Raw genomic sequence first — 17,609 nt, 5'->3', positions numbered from 1 at the left:
TATATATATATATATATATATATATATATATATATATTAATGCATATATGTATCCAATTTAATATATATTTTAATTTTATACGATTTATAAATTATAATTGTTTATATTGTTTGTTAATATGTTTGAATACATATATATATATACACACACACACACACATAAACCAATAACTATGTACATATACAGTATAGCAACAGGTTTACAAAAAACACTCAGTTCCTCCTTTAAAAGAGTTCAAACCATTCCTATATTGACGATTCTTTTTTTTTCTTTTTTTTTTTTAAGAAGTGCACAACATACCTTTTTGATATGGTCCCAAGTTACAGGTATTCGTTCACAGATGACTTAGTGTCAAAGTCAGCGAAGACTTCAAAAACCTGTCAAAAGAAACGTCCACTTTAATGTCCATCTGTTCCTGGAATAAAGCATCACAGATGCACTCCTTCTTGTGGTCCGGTCTTTACGTTGTCTTCTGTTTCTACAGAGACTGTCCGAGCACTGCTGTCTGTGAGAACTGTATTGTCCTCAATCCAAGTCTGAGCGAGCAGAATGACCGAGAAGAGAGAGAGAGAGAGAGAGAGAAAGAATGACCAATAAGACGGGAGGCAGAGATAGCCAGATCTGGTTGATATCAATCTGGCTCACTTCTTTTGCCTATTCAACATCCAGGATGAGGGAAAGACAGTACGCAGAGACAGTTTAGAGCGTCTGGAGAGACCCCACACTCCTTTATGTCCTGACCCGTGAAGCTCTGTGTCGACTAAGAGCTAATTTTAACTCATGCGCTCAGTCTCTCGTAGCGTTTAGCAGCTGAGGGGGTTGAAACAGACGTCTGTGAACCCTGCTGACAGCTGGAGCACGGTATTCTGCCAAATGAGGAAAAGACTGTCATAACTACCCGAGCAGTTGCTGGGATAGAAATGAACTTTCTGTGTCAGGTAGATCAAACATTGGCGGCTGAAGGGGAAACAGTGTAGGGACGAAAACTAATATTTGAGAGCATATCAGAATGAATCTGTCAAGAACATATCCAGGTCCTATTTCACCCCATCTTTTGTAACATTATAAATGCCTTTACTGTCACTTTTCAATTTAATGTATCCTTACTCAATAAAAATATTAACTTGTTTGAGAAACAAACCTTACTGACTCCAAACTTTTGAACGGTGGGGTGTATTGTATATAACCACAATTTTTTTGAATATACACCATGATAGTACCAGACAAAATTATATATATATGTGTGTGTGTGTGTGTGTGTGTGAAAATATATTTAAAAATATATATATAAAAAAATACATTTTGCATACATACATGTATGGATATATATGCATAAAACAAAATTTACCTCCGTATTCTTATTACTATAATGCAAAAATAAAATATTTGTAAAATATTTATACATCCTGGAAAAATGTACTGTACTGCATTTAACTTATTCTGTAAAAATAAAAATATATATAAAATAAAAAAAAATGTTAATAGTAAAAATAGACTTCATTATCGTAATGCAAAATGCTAATTTTTGTAAATTGCTCATGCTTAGCTTAATTTAAGCACTGCTCTTAATTCATACCAATTAAAATTTTTTTTATATTTAAAATATATTTCAAAATTATAATTTTTTTATTATATTTAAAAGTTTATAATCTATTTTTTAAAATATATATTTTATAATATAAATATTGATATTTATTAGTATTTTTGTATTAGGATCACCATTGGAAATTCCAAAATTCTCAATAAAATATTCAGATGCAACCAGAATGAGATTTTTATGATTTATGATCATGAGAATTTAGGGGGTCCTGGTCTTAAAATAGGGGTAAACTGTGACCAATACATGTTTTCGTGAGATAAACTCCCTAACCTGAAGCATGTGAGCAAAATAAAAATAATCAAACATCTGATGATGACAAAGCCAGCAGAACTAGGCCACAGTTATTGCCTTTCTTTTGGCAAAGTCTATCCACATGACAGCATGTCATGACAAACACTGACATAGAAGTGTCAGAAATGTCAGAGAGTCATTGAAACAGGCTTGTGTTTACAGCCACAACACTTGTTGGCTTGCTTATGGTAATACTATGCTATTCTTTGAAGAACCATGTGAATACCAAATGGAAATTTGAGTGCAATGTAAATACCAAATGGTACATGACTAAAGTAATCATTTGTAATTTAAAAACCCTTGATATTACCATCTGTACCTCATTACAGTCACAGTATACTTTTCTGTAAGTAAAGGCACAGAAACCATGTCTGAGTGAACTGTGATGCATAGGAGTGTGTGTTACCTGAATTAACTGTCAAGAAATGTCCAGAAAAAGTGCAATATATCACAACAAATCTTCAGAATATGCACAGCATCACCCACAGATGTAAATCTTTCAATCTTGGTCACATAATGCTGTTTTTTGTTAATCTACAAAACAAGACATCATAAACAACAACACAATGCTAGTTTACATCATCTTCAGCACTGACTGTGGGCGGCACTGAAGCATTCCTGCATATTATTTCATTTTACAGAAATATAATATGTAGATTAAATGTGCAGCAATGAAACAGGAGACTCACTCATCAGATACAGAGCTCATTTGGACAGAGATTTCATTGTCATTTTGTTGGCCATCCATTTAGAGTTAACAGTGTAAAACAGCGCACTCTAACGTCTGCTTTGACAAACGAAATACAAAAAGGTCTTGTTTGTTATTTTGGGGTTATCAAATACCTATAGCGTAGGTTTTTTTGCATTTATGATAGACGTATGACCATAGTTTCATGTCATCTAAAGACTTTATTTATAGCTATGGTAAATCACATTAAAATTGCTTATTTCTCTGGATTTAAACATTCTTTGAAACATTTGGGATAATGTAAGTACACAAGTCAGCAAAATATATAACACTGTTCTAGTGGTTTTTGGATATTTTAATAAAAAAAATCTTACATATTGTGCCTTTAACTGATTCTGAGTTTCGAAAAGCTCAGTTTCAATAAGCTACTTTTCTAACGTATTTACTTGAACTTCTCAGGTAATATCAATGGTATGACCTATTTTAGATTCGGCCGAAGTTACAACAACAGTGGTTACATATGCATACATTGAATTGTTTGAGCAAAATTATTGCTATAACTTATAGCAATATAACTTATTGACATGTCCCTAGCGTCCCTACTAAATACTACGCCCTACGCTTCTTTTCATTTAATGGAAGATATCATGTCCATATTATGTTTATCCTCCTCAGATGCAATCACCTCAAGCAACTGTTTATAGAAATAAATGAACTTTAAACACACCTTTACGTATTATAAAGTTAATTTAAGGAAACCTGAGTCTTTCACACTCTCTCACGTCTCCTCTCCGCTTCTTTTCTGTAGTCTGACTGAAATGAAACATGAAGGAACACGCAGTGTTGCCTACTAAGTTTCAGAGAAAGTTGCAAAAGGAAGGTCGATTTGTTGCTAAAAGTTGCTAATTGCGTCGTAAATCACGACGCAAAATTGTCACATCATCAAACCTCAGCAAAAAATTGATTTTATATATGTTCATTTAGATTTGTTTTAAAAATAATATGCATGATATAATATTAAAATATAAATAACTGTATTTTTAAATACATTGAATTATTGAAAACGTACACGTTTAAACGATTACAATTCAAGTTTTTTTAGTATCTAGTAAACGCTACACATTCTCAACAATTATGCTTTAAGCAGTGTATTAGTAGTTAGTTAGTACGCTACACTCTAAGAAAAGTCTGTAAAAATAAGGCACAATCTACTGTTAATATGAAAGAATTTTCCGTAATGGTTTTTTTACCTGTATTTTAAATTACGCATTGTGTTTTCGGGTTACAGGGTTACAAAGGATGATGGATAATGGATAATGTCCTGAAAGATTTTCCATTTTTCTTACAATCAGCAATCGCAGGTACAAGCTACTAACAAAGTGTTAGATGTCATACACCGATCGGTCTGCACACGCAAACAAAGCCAAAACCTAGATATTTTAGGCAATATAGAAATCCTGTGGCACGTATGGTCACCCTAAGCTAACTCAATTCTCGTGACGTGTGTACTGCTAGGCATCTGTGGTTTCCTCTTTCTGTGTAATTTGGATGGACAATGTGTGCCTTTTTATTGTCCGAGTCCTTATCAAAAGTTGCTAAAAGTTGCCAGATAAATGTTTAAAATTGCTAAATTTGTTGCTAGGTGCTTTTGGAAGAAAAATAGGGTAGTCTGAAAAGACTACAAAATTGCTAAATTGGCAACACTCGGAACACGTCCATCTCTCACAATGGAGGCGCGATAGCGATGAACTACATTTCCCGAGTCGATGCGTGGCGTGCGTCATGACGTCAGCGCGGCTGCTGTCAGTCAGACAAAGACAGACAGTCAGTCAGTCAGGGCGAGTCTTCCTCACAACATCACATAAAATATCATCTTCGTCGCCTGACAGAGCACATTAAATGATCTGCTGCGCTGAGATTTGGTGTGTTTTCCTCATTCCAGGTAAGAAACGTGATTTTATCCCTGAGGAGAGTCAGTTTTGTGCTGGCTCGTGCTAAGCTAACTAACGTTAGCCGCCTGGATAATTCAGTTCGTTTTGTTTATCTTGTTAAAACACGCTTCGTGACTTAATTTCAACCGACATATGCGTCTAGTTTAAATGTATACATGTCTAGATAGTTTATACAGTAATATAAGTCAGTTAATGAGTTATGTAGCCAGTTTTTCTAGTGTTAAAGTGCTATACTAATGTATTTATTTGTCATATTTACTAATAAACAGTCTTATGACACATTTATGCATGTGTGCTGTTAATTTAAAGCTCTTTTGGTGTTTGTTTGCAAAGGTCAGGACACATGAGTCATGCAAAACTTATTTTGTTTATATAGGTTGAAATACTCAATGTTTCTCATATGAATTGTTTATTTAATAAGTGCATGTTTAATATATGTATGCTTATATTTCGTATGCGTTTTTTTTTTCTAACGCTGGATATGCTGTTAGCTTTCATGCACAAAGATGATGGGCGTATATCTGTGCTCTTATGACATGCAGTTAGAAAATATCCATATTTTAAACACAGTCTGGGCTTTGACCGGTCGACTGAAGCCCCTTCACATGCAATGCAAAGTGATTTGCTAATAATCCTCATTGATCATGAGTTTGCTGCATGGATTTGTTCTGATCTGCTTTCATAACTTGAGTTTCCAGGATCTGTCTGAGGATGTGAAGAAGTGTTTACTTAAAATGCATAGAAAAACGATTTCTCTCCTCTTGGGATACATCTTTTTTTTATGCATGCTACTATTTCTAGAAGCTCCTGGTGAGGTCTGTTGCAACACCTAAGCCAACTAAGCTGATAAAATGCATCTTGTCCACCTTCAATGTGTGGTGTTTTAGATGTTAAAGGTTAAATGATGTATACATTTAAGTCATAAAACCTGTGTCAGACCATAACTCTATAACCATTAATGAAATTAATAATTATTTACACAAAGTTTGCTACAGCATGTACTACTATTTGTTGTTAATTTTAGAAACATGAACAAAACAGCCAAAAATTAGAATGTCAATTTTTAATAATGCTAAACATTTTCCATCCTGCTTAATTCAGTCTAATTTTGTGTTTCACGACGACCACGTCTACATAAACAGTAGTTATTAAATGAAAAGAAGAAGGGCGCAGGGATTCTCATGTGGGTTATTATTTAAAGCTCTCTGTGAACTCATTTGACGTGTCTGGATGCAGTCAGATGAGCTGATGCACGTGTGCATGCGGTGCAGGACTGCACCCTTGACTTGCAGTCTCTGCAGCTGTGCCCTCATAAAGAGCCCTGCAGTGAGCGCCTGCAGTATTTAATGCCACATGATGACTAATGCAGCAGGGCTTATGGGTGAGACCCTCGCTGCATGTTAAGAGATGTCAGAGAAGGATCGCATGCATGACAAAAGGGCTTCTTCATGACGGCGAGAGCGTATTGTATCTTTCATCGCACACACAATTTCTGCCTCAGTCAAAGCCTCGCAGTGATATATTTTTAGAAACCCACCGCGGCTGCCACGTTCCTATCACAGACTTTTATAAGGATCATCTGAGATCTAAGTGGAAGCAATTATGCTGTACAAGAGCCCACTGAGCCCTTTTTTAGCGGCGAGTGCTTTGGCTCCAGCGGTGTAAGGTTAACTGTTAACTTGTGTAAATAGGCTATAATAGGTCTGGTTTAATGGAAAACTCCAAACCAGTGAGGAATTTCACAGCAAACCAGCTGTGCTACTGGGATACGGGTTACGTTAGAAGACTAGTTGCCACAAGGTCGGCGGGTTTCCAGTCTTTCCCATTCATTTTTGCTGCGACATAAAGCTGAAATAAAGATTCTTAGTAGTCAAGCATCACTGATTGAATTGCTCATATTACCTGGTAGAGGATAGAATAGCTGCAGTTCAAGTGAGAAGAACATGGTTAAAATGTAACCTTCAACCTGGTTGGCTAGTCATCTATTACTGCCTGGTATTAATATGACTAACCATTAGCTTAATATAAAACCATGTGCTCTAGATTAGAAGGTTAAACAAAGCATGCTCCGTATTTGCATTCTGCGTTTTAATCTGGAGTTACATAAACTCCATCAGTCATTGGCTGGTATGGTTTCCTTGACAACAGCGACAGTAATTGCTCGTGCTTGTTGATGAAAGCCGTCTTGGATAAACAGGATTTTAAGTAGGTCAGATGAATCCTGCTTTTATCATCATAACTCGACTGCCATGAGATGGCGGAGCACTTGAAATTATGATAATTCATTCGTTTGTCTAAGGATCTAAGGCTTGACATGTTGGAGTGAATTCTGGGATTGTTCCTTCGTACTATTCTTATAGAAAATATGTGTTAGAAAGCTGTGCACAGTAAGGAAATGTACAACCTGTATCCCACAATGCAATGCACTCAACCTTCTGTTTACAATGTGACACACCGTTCCAGACTAAAACCAATGACTGTTAAACTGAGCTGTTAACGTAGTATAAGCTCTGAACAGTTCAGTGAGCAAGTCATTGGATTGATTCAAACCATATAAACATTAACTCATGCATTTGAGAGTCATTTGTGAATCAGTTTTTATGAAAGAGAACAGGTCTTTTATTAAGGAGAACTAAAAGTAATGTAAGCGTTTATTGTTGCATTGTGCAAAGATGCTGATTGCATTGCACTGACTTAATCTCTAAAGATTTAATTAAATATTGACTCCTCATAATCATGGCTATTAGATGTTTATACAAAAATATGCTTATATTTACCATAAAGTTGCAAATTTTATATAATAATAACTACAAACCCTGAGATTAATAAATCAAAAGCAACATCATCCATTATTTTTAACATCTTGATTTACTGTTTGTTGGGATTTTTTTTTTTTAATGGAACTTGCATTTTAAACCATTACATATTTTATAATATTATATATTTATAATATTCATTTCATATTTTATCATATTCATTCATATAATATTATTATAAAGTAAAAAATCTTATAACAAACAACAACATTTTATTTAGTTGTATTTTTTTTTTATATTTTATGAACAAACTAGAAGCAAAGCCTTCCATTATTTATACCTTCTTGACTATGCTTAAAATTTTTATCAGTTACTGCTTGTTGCTCAATACGAGTTATTGCATGGCAATTTAATATATCAAGTATAACCTGAGTTGAAATGTTGCATAATGTTTGAAACATTTATTGGTGCATATTGTTGTTGAACTTCCTTTTTTTAAATAGTAGGGAGTACACAGTACTGCACAGTATCTTTTTGTTTCTTTCTTTCTTTTACTAGTGATTGACCAATATGACAGATATTTTTACATTTATTATTTATTGTAGGGATGCACGATTATGACAAATCATAATTGTCGATTATTCCCTTGAAATTGTAATTGCGATTATTAATTACGATTGTCACAATTTACATTGAATGATGTTTATACCATTGTTTGATGCAACTGCATGCCGTATTTTTATATGAAAATAAACAAGCTGAAAACACTTTTAACTGAAAAACCTTTAGTGCTTTTGTGTAGTATTGAGCCTCAAATGTCAAATATACATCGGATTGGTTTCTTTAAAGTATTAAAAAGTAAAAATATGAATGGTATTATAATGTTATACTAAAACTCAAACTAAAATAATGGGAAAAACCCTTAAGATAACCTGTAGAAAGAAAAAAACGCATCTTAAGAACGCGGAATGACACAAGTGGACTTTGAACGATTAATTGCCGCTTTGAACGATTACGTAATTGTAGCATCCATAATTGTAATCGCGATTAGAAATTCGATTAATTGTGCAGCCCTAATTTATTGTAAAGTTTCAAATTGTGTAGAATAGTAATTATTTTATATATGTATTTTATTTATATATATTGTTTTGTGTTTGCGACCATTTTAGTTGCATTCTGGAGCCTTGAGATGAATGAACTAGAAGCAGTATCAGTCATTATTTTTTACTTTTTGACTGTTTGTTCAGAATGCTTAACGTTTTTAGGATTTATTTAACTACTGGATGACCAATTTTTGTGTATTTATTTTTTTATGTAATAATTTATCAAGAAGCTAACTGAGATGATAACTGGATACCATTCACTTAATCATTCAACATTGAGGTAACGTGTCAAAAATATTGCATGTTAATGATCAAAATATTTGTTGCATAACTTTTTGTTAATAGGCAGGATTCAGTATGTAGGCCTACTGCACGGTATGCAAACTTTCAGTTCTTAATGAAGCATCTGTTTGTTTTTTCTGTCAGCATTCATGAACGCTCTCCTATAACAGCCATTGATGCACATGTGATTGATGTGCATTGTGTTCAATAATGTTTGTTTTTGTGTCCCGTCAGAATGTCTCACTACACAGATGAGCCACGCTTCACCATCGAACAGATCGACCTGCTCCAGAGACTGCGGCGTACAGGTATGACCAAACCCGAGATCGTGCACGCGCTGGACACCCTGGAGCGACTCGACCGTGAGCACGGGGACAAATACAGCCGGCGCGGCCTGTCGGACTCCAACGCCACCAACAGCACCACCTCCAGCACTACACCCACCTCAAATAGCACTAGCAACGCCACCATGGCGACCTCCTCCACCACTTCCACAGCAACGCAAACGCAGTTCCACGGTAATTTATCACCATCGCCCAGCAACAGTTACGCCACGTCTCCACCCGCCGTCTTACCCTCGCCGGTCTCTCTGGTCGCCATGGCGCAGAACGGGCGGGACGCTTTGGCGGCGACACCCAATGGGAAACTGTCGCCGAACCGTTACCCGGTGAACAGTGCGGCAGCCGTGAGGTCGTACGGGCTGGAGGGGTCAGAGGAGGACCTGGATATAGATGACAAGGTGGAGGAGCTCATGAGGTCAGTCAGTCAGGGTTATTATAGTTAACTAAAACTAAAATACTAAAACCATTAGAAAATGTTCATTACTTGAAATATAAATACTGAAATAAAAATAAAATATAAACATAATAAAAGTGTATAATATAAAATATAAATAAAATCTACAAAAAATATATAAAAATAAATAACAAAATTTCAGATAGTTGTCAAAGCAACATTTATCTTTTTTCATTTAGTATAACTTGACAACTTGTCACTTTATTTACTAAAAAACAGACTAAAGCCGAAATAAAAATGAATTAAAAAACTATATAAACATTAAAAATTAAGATAATAACTGAGATAATAATTGGATGCCACTCAGTCTTGCAAAAATATGTAGTAATGTGCCAATGTAGTATATTATTAACATTCAAAAATTTGCTGAACACTGTTGTACTTCCTTTTTTATAACTGAAAGGTTTTTGTTTGTTTTACTAGTGGTTTACCAATATGTATTTTAAATGGCAAAGTTAAAGATAAAGTTGTAATTTTTAAAATAATAATAATATTTTTGTATGTACTTTTTTTTTTATTTAAATACATTTGCAATCTGTTCAGTTTAGCAGTCTGGAGCCTTGAGATGAATTAACTAAAATAATTAATTAAAAAAATTATAATTGTTAAAACATTGGGCAGGTTACTGTTTGTTGTTTCATCCCTCTTGGATGGCGTTGCTTTGGTTTTAGGTTTGGACTCTTTTTTTGGAAACGAATAGTACTTTGACTGTTCAGCTTTTTTTGGTGCTGGCTCTTCCTGTTCAGCCCAGTTTTCCTCAGCAAACACCACAGTCTTCTTTGGCCTCATTGGCCTCACAAGGAGGTTCTCTGGTAAACTGTGATTAATGATGTCCTCTCTGTGGGTGCTTTCACACTAGCACTTTTGGTGCGCACCCAGGTTCGATTGACGTCGGAGTTCGGTACGTATGGATGATGTGAACGCTGTCTTACGAACTCGGTGCGCACCCGCAAACCGTACCAGAGTCCACTTAAAAAGGGTGGTCTGGGGTACGGTTCATGTGAACTCCGGTACAGTTCGCTGCTGATGTGAACGTAATCGTACCAAATCGCGGAAGTGAACTGCTATTAATGACGTATTATTTGATAAAAATGTGTGTTTGTGTTTCACTCACTTTCCTGACGAGCGTGACTGACGCACTGCAAACACTCATTTCTGTTCGCCTGCAGCGTTCTTTAGAGCATTTGCTTTACATTCGTAAGACAGACTTAAATGCCATTATGTACCGAAGCTTTGTAAACAAAACGAACGGTTTAAAAACATAAATGTATAAAAGTGCAGAGAGCAATGTTATGAATTTGTCGCCTTCTCTACTAAGCAATGGGGTAAACAGCTGCTGGCTTGATGATGCAAACGAACCGCGGTTCGTACCCAAATAAAATAATATGAACGCAGTCCAGTGGGGGCAGGGGGAGGGGGGGAGCAATCCAACTCGGGTTCGGACCAGGCAAGCGAACCAAGTGTGAAAGCACCCTAAAACTACAACCAAAATAAAAATGAATAAACAACTATTACAGACATTAAAAAAAAAAAAAAAAAAAAAAAAAAAAAAGCAGCTAAAATGAAAACAGAAAATCAAAGTCGATTCAAACTCACTCTAAATGAATTTAGCGCTGTTGACGTGTGATTGTGTTTACCGGGTTTAAGCAGGGTCATTTTGCTCGGAGACATTCTGTGATGAGTTTGATAACTGAATCTTCACAGACATCATGTTGTTGTGGTGTTGAATTGCAGCTGTCATGTTTGTGTCCTGTGATGTGTGCAGGCGAGACAGCACCCTGGTGAAGGAGGAAATCAAAGCCTTTCTGGGCAACAGACGCATCTCACAGGCCGTGGTGGCTCAGGTCACAGGTCAGTTCACCCCATTACCCCAATTCTTAAAACATCTATCATGTTCAATCAATCATCAGCAATCATTTCAGAAATGTACTTACAATACAAGTCTATGGGGCAAGACATTGTACTGTAATAAAATACACATTGTGTTAAAGATGCTTGGTACAGATGTGGGGCCATTACTGCGTCATCAAGTTTCACATTTGCATGTGTTTTTAAGTCTTGCCAATTAGTGGTAAAAAACCCTTCAGAATATAGTTATGAACAAAATGGTAAAATTTGGTTTAAGTGCTACTGAAGTGAAGATTTCTGACTCAGTGCAGGAGAAAAAAAAATCATTTTGAGAAAACGTATTTTTGAGAATGTATTGTAATGTATGTGTGTGTGTGTTGAGAAAATGTATTGTAACTGAAAATTCTCACATACTTAAAGTATAACAAAATACACTTAAATGTGTGTTTTGGATGCTTTCTTTCCTCTAGTCTGAAAGAAGACATGTTATGTAAGCAAAATAGATCAAAAACTAAAAAATTGACCAGTGTCTCAAAAAATATAAAATATTGCCTATAGTTTCTTGCCTTAAGTGAATGTAAACAGAAAATTGGATGCATGTCAAATATGTTAGATCTGTGCGTTAGGTCTTAAAGTGACAGCAGCCTAATATACCTGCTGCTATCTGTGTTGTTAATGTCAATCAAACAACAAAAGACCGAGAAAACTGCTCGACTGAATAACTTTTATAGCTTTAGTAAGTATTAATCTACAGTGACGACTGCAGTGTTATTTGTCCTGTCTTTAATAATGTCCTGTAGTGTGATAGATTAGTTTACTGAACTTGTCTTTGCAAACCACAGGTAGTTCATCTGCCAAGAATAGTAGTCCCACTGCTAGAGAGTTTAGACTTCACAGCTTAAATATAGACAGTTTAGACTTCACAGCTCAAATAACACTTTTGTACTGAAGCATTTACACGAGTCAAAATGACTCGACAGCATGTCACAGATGCTGTTTTGAAACTGGAATATTCCTAAAACACTGTCATAACCAGGTGTGATGAGACAAGTGATAAATCTCTTCGATTTCCATCAGAATGTTTGTTCACAACCACAACAAGTGTATAGATTATTTTGTTGGCTGTTTGGTTTCCAATTTTGCCACTCGCCATTGAATACAGTTAATTATTCACAATCCGGTTTCACATAGATTTTTATTAAACAATATTACATATTTTGTCGCCTTACAGCATTTCGCTTTCAGCAAGAACCGTAAACCTAAGTGCAATAGGTTAAACTGTAATTACTAAACCAAAATAAAATTCTGAATGTAAGATGGGTTGTCATTTCGTTATTGTTCTGTCTGTCAGTTTGACTCTGACTTGTGCATTGGTTTGTTATTGATTTGTTTTCTCTTTCTGCGTGTCAGGCATCAGTCAGAGCAGAATCTCTCACTGGCTCCTCCAGCAGGGCTCAGATCTCAGTGAACAGAAGAAACGAGCTTTCTATCGCTGGTACCAGCTGGAGAAGACAACGCCAGGTTAACGAACTTTGCTTGTTTTAATGTAGGTTGATAAATGTACAAAGATAAGGTTGAACCCAATTACAGGTCAAAATGTTTAAATACACTGCCAACCAAAAGTTTGGCGTCAGTGAGATTTTTAGAATTTTTATTTTTTTTGGAAAGAAATTAGTATGTTTATTTAGCAAGGATGCATTAAATTGATCAAAACTGACAGTAAAGACACTTATAGTGTCACATTTCTATTTTAAATGACTGCTGTTCTTTTGAACTTTCTATTCATCCTGAAAAACAATGTATCACTGTTTCAACACAAAATATGATGCAGCACAACTGTAATAAGAAATAAGACGTGTTTCTTGAGCAGCATATTAGAATGATTTCTGAAGGATCATGTGACACTGAAAACTAGAGTATTGATGCTGAAAATTCAGCTTTGCATCCCAGGAATAAATTACATTTCAAAATATATTCCCATATTTTAAATTGTAATAATATTAAACAATATTACAGTTTTTACTGCATTTTTGCAGTGAGCCTCAGTGAGCATAAGAGACTAAAAACATGAAAAAATGTATCGACCCCAAACTTTTGAACGGTCGTGTATATATTTTTTATATATATTTTCAGGTGCCACATTAAATATGCGTCCCACCCCTGTATCTCTGGATGAGATGGAGTGGCGTCAGACTCCGCCCCCCATAAGCTCTGCCCCTGGAAGCTTCCGTTTGCGCAGAGGCAGTCGATTCACCTGGAGGAAGGAATGTCTCGCTGTGATGGAGAGGTGAGACGGAGATAACGCCCCTTCTGAAAAAACAAAATGTCTGAAACTCCTTGTCAGTGTTACATCTCAATAACATATTTCAAATCAGGAATAAAATGTTCTCATAAAATATGCTTCTTTAGCTCAAATCATGCCAGAAGCACGCTAGTCCTGCTAACTGTACGGTGTTTACGCTTTGTTCTCTCCTCAGCTATTTCAGTGATAATCAATATCCAGATGAAGCCAAACGAGAGGAGATCGCCAACGCCTGCAACGCTGTTATTCAGAAACCAGGTAGAAATGCTGGTGTGTCTGAATCTGCACAGTGAGATTTATCTATTGCACTTCAAATGACATATCACATTTGCATTTTCGCAATCGTCTTTGACCTTTCAATCTTGTTTTTCCTGGCTAGGAAAGAAGTTGTCTGACTTGGAAAGAGTCACATCATTGAAAGTCTACAATTGGTTTGCCAACCGACGCAAAGAGATCAAGAGGAGGGCCAATATTGGTACCATATTTTAGTTGATTTATGTTATTTTAGTATCATTGAGATACTATTGTAGTTTTTGGTAATATTTTTAAGCTGTTTTTATTTTTGTATTTTCTGTTTTAATTTGTATTTTCTTTGAAAACATATTTTAATATGTTAATATTAAACACTTTTTCCATTTTAATTTTATAGTTTTTTTTTTCTTTTAGCAAAAAAAAAAAAAAAGTTATTTTAAATTTTATAAACTGTATATTATATTTCAGTTTTATGGTTTTAGTTTGAGTTCATTTTAATACTCCTGATTTATATATAGTAATGACTTTTGTCTTGATGAAGAAACATGTTCAAATCAGTCAGGATTTTACTGGTTCGGTTACTAGTAGTAAAGTTTTTCGTTTGTTGTGGTAGTGGTTTTTAAAGAGTTTCAGATGTTTCATGACAGGGTCTTTTTTCCAAGAAGCCACAATCTTGGAGAGTCACGGGATCGATGTGCAGAGTCCTGGAGGACACTCCAACAGTGACGACGTCGACGCTAACGACTACAACGAGCAGGTGAGCAGGTGAATCAAACGACTCATTCGAACTAAAGGATCCGTTGTCTTATTTTTTAGATCTGCTGAACATGGAATGTTTGTTTAACACTACTGCTAGAGCTGAACTCAGTGATTTCATTACAGGGTTGTGATGTTTCCTATTTTGAAAAGAGAGGCATGAACCGACCTTTTGGGTACTACCGTCTGGAGCCCACCTCACCAACACAGGTATCACATGAAAACAAAGATAAATAGCACACACAATTTATACATACAGATAATCAAAGCTCAAGATGAAGTTACATGAAAGGGGTCATGAACTGAGAAATCTAAATCCTCTTGATCTTTTGACATATAAGAGGTCATTGTACTATAAAAACATAAGTTTCAGAACTCAAAACTTTCTCATTAGTCTAAAAACAGCTTATATTAAAGCTGATCTGCCAAAATGACAGATTGTGGAATGAGCCACTTTATGACGTAATAGTGTGGCTAAACTCCACCTCCGCAGAAGATGATCAATGCCTGCTTCTACATCACTGCCTGTTTAGCCGCGCTATCTGTTTAGCCCCGCCCACCGATTCTACATCACTGCCTGTTTAGCCCCGCCCACCGATTCTACATCACTGCTTGTTTAGCTCCGCCCACCGATTCACACATGTAGTGTAAATAACGAGAGGCAAATGCAGGTCTACACAGAAACCAAACAATAAAGATGCTTACAAGTTAACAAGACGTTGTTCAGAGCCAAGCTGTGGCAAAACTCAGCCTTTTCATCGCCTTCCTTCTGATCCCAACATTAGGAAAGAGTGGATGAACTTTATTTTTAATGAAGATCCAGATCGCATCAGTAAGAACTCGGTCCTTTGTTCACTTCATTTTACCGCAGATTAGTTTACAAACAAAACACAATTCAACACAGGATCTTCAGAAAGATTGAAACTAAAAGACGATGTTGTGCTGAATATATTGGATCTGACCGTAATGTCGCACCACACAAGTGTGAGGAACTGTTTTTATTATGTGCTCACTATTGCTTTGTCTGTTATTACAGATCGTTTGATGTGTAATGAGTATTTATGCGTTTTTAACCTAAATCACAGCACGTCCATCTATGAAGGCTGTAGGCTATCAAACACACACAACTGTTAGCCAATCAGAGCGGTGGGCGTTTACTTCCGAGTCTACAATCCATCACATCTATTCAAACAGAGCGTTCTGATGAGGGGGTCAAAACAGGACAGAAAATAGCCTATTACTTCTCAATTATGATGTTTTTTTTTTTAATGTAAAAATCTTAACATTATAAGTGGACCTCTGAGAACAGTACAAAATAAAGTAAAAAAAAAGGCAGTTCATGACCCCATTTTGTGACTTGATATCAAATGTTTCACTGACATACATGTCTCTTTAAGGATGATGCCGGCAATCACGCAGACCACCAGGACCCCATCTCTCTTGCCGTGGAGATGGCAGCTGTCAATCACAGCATCCTCGCCCTGTCCCGCCCGGGAGGCGTGGCCAGTGAAATCAAAACAGAGTCACTGGATGACGACTGAGGAAGACCGTGGGACGAAGAGGATCAATGAGTGCGTGTGTGGATGTCTCCAGACGTGTTTATGGAGTAATGACCAAATCAACACTCTGTCTCAAGCTTTTAGAATCTACCGTATTGACCCGAATATAAGACGATGTTTTTTTTCTTGGAAATACATCTGAAAAATCTAGACTTTGACGTGTCAATAACACACACACAACAATAGGTGGCGCCAAATACACATAAACCGAGTGTGCCATGAAATACGTAATGTAATGCGTGTTGTAAAGATCGTGAGTAAAAACTAAAGAAAAAGAACAGCTTACAGCTGCATGAGTCGTGACGGTCACGTTAGCCTGATGCGACCAAACTCTCTTTGTGATTTTAAAACGTAAGACAGTACCCAGATTTGAAGACTACAGTAAGATTTAACTTCTACTGTTAATAAGATTTTGGTGGGCTACTATTAGATGGATAGCCTAAATGTCCTGATTTTTTTTTTTAATGGTATATCAAAAAGTGTATATTTTTTTAATGTGATTGTTGGTACATTTGACCAGTTTTTACCATACTTTCAAAACAAAAATTAAAATAGGAAAAATATGCAATATGAAAATAATTGAAGACAAAATGCGTTTTACTGAGAAAAAACACGATTTGGTTTTTAAAAAGCCTTTTTCCAAAAGGTACATCTGGAAAAAGGGGGGTCGTCTTATATTCGGGCCAATACGGTATTATCACCTGCTATCGACACACTCCTGCTGAACCACTGATCAAGCCCAGAGTCAATGACACACTCTCGACAGGAACTGACAAGTGTGAGGTCATTCCACGATGTTCGGCCATCACCTACAGCTCTTATTTAAGCCTCCCGAACCCTGGCTGACCCAAACCCCGTACCTCATTCCAGTTCCAGTAACCTGTATAATGTTTCGTGTGCTTCCTGTCTGTGTGCTCCAGTGACCCTCATTCCCTCATTCTCACAGATAAGCTAAAGGCAGATAGTTTAAGAGAGAGGCGAGTCTGATTTTTGCTTTGAATCCATGATCTTCCTCCATTCCCGCTACAGATGCTCTCAGTTAACAGGTTTTATGTGTCTACTTTACTTTTGTACGGTATTTCATCAAACAGCAATTGGGTGAATCTCATGAAAACTGTCAAAAATGTGTCTGAAAGGGACAACATGAAAGGGAAATAAATCAACATATTTTGCATAAAATAAAAATTTAAAGCACATTTTCCTAAAAAAATGCTGATAATAAAATATTTACATTTGTAAAGCATTTGGCATACCGTATGCTGACTTGAAAAATAATCATTAAAAAAATATATTTTTTTTTTTGAGGGGAAAATGTGCGTAATTGGCATGATGCCATGAAAAATATCTTCAAAATGCAAAATATAATTTCTTATTACTTTCCTTTTGGTTTGCAGGAGACATTAAACCAGGATATTTATATATAT

At 36.0% G+C, this 17,609-nt stretch overlaps 2 protein-coding genes across 7 annotated transcripts in view; one reads left to right on the top strand and one right to left on the bottom strand.

Moving 5' to 3' along the window:
• The window catches only part of LOC107559130 (filamin-A-interacting protein 1-like), a 46,962-nt gene extending 46,122 nt beyond the window's left edge, over positions 1-840 (bottom strand). For all 3 annotated transcript variants that reach the window (XR_001605565.1, XM_016242863.1, XM_016242862.1), the window contains exon 1: positions 302-840. The gene's annotated coding sequence lies outside the window, so the exon portion shown is untranslated. The remainder of the gene's footprint in view (positions 1-301) is intronic.
• Positions 841-4,228: 3,388 nt separating this feature from the next.
• On the top strand, positions 4,229-16,276 carry hmbox1b (homeobox containing 1 b). Of its 4 annotated transcripts, none has more exons than XM_016242866.1 (10): positions 4,229-4,522; positions 8,908-9,429; positions 11,234-11,319; positions 12,727-12,837; positions 13,450-13,603; positions 13,794-13,876; positions 13,998-14,093; positions 14,536-14,627; positions 14,753-14,836; positions 16,024-16,276. In XM_016242866.1, exons 2-10 carry the CDS (start codon positions 8,909-8,911, stop codon positions 16,165-16,167), a joined length of 1,371 nt encoding a protein of 456 aa, XP_016098352.1. In that variant the 5' UTR covers positions 4,229-4,522; position 8,908; the 3' UTR covers positions 16,168-16,276. The 4 variants fall into 4 exon arrangements, with proteins under 4 accessions (XP_016098352.1, XP_016098351.1, XP_016098350.1 ...); XM_016242865.1 differs by having other exon boundaries at positions 14,533-14,627; XM_016242864.1 differs by having other exon boundaries at positions 14,518-14,627.
• Positions 16,277-17,609: the final 1,333 nt, after the last annotated feature.

The sequence above is a fragment of the Sinocyclocheilus grahami genome, unplaced genomic scaffold (genome assembly GCF_001515645.1).
Source record: "Sinocyclocheilus grahami isolate Dianchi unplaced genomic scaffold, SAMN03320097.WGS_v1.1 scaffold674.1, whole genome shotgun sequence".
NCBI classification, from domain to species: Eukaryota; Metazoa; Chordata; class Actinopteri; order Cypriniformes; family Cyprinidae; genus Sinocyclocheilus; species Sinocyclocheilus grahami.
Note: the sequence above shows the minus strand (reverse complement) of the source record. Positions and strands in the feature narration are given on the sequence as shown.

What these genes read in the sequence shown, in the direction of transcription:
- hmbox1b (XM_016242864.1), top strand. Translation starts at nt 8,909, where the DNA reads ATGTCTCACTACACAGATGAGCCACGCTTCACCATCGAACAGATCGAC. An exon ending in TGTCTCGCTGTGATGGAGAG is followed by an intron (nt 13,604 to 13,793) that starts GTGAGACGGAGA and finishes TTCTCTCCTCAG; the next exon opens with CTATTTCAGTGATAATCAAT. An exon ending in CAAGAGGAGGGCCAATATTG is followed by an intron (nt 14,094 to 14,517) that starts GTACCATATTTT and finishes GTTTCATGACAG; the next exon opens with GGTCTTTTTTCCAAGAAGCC.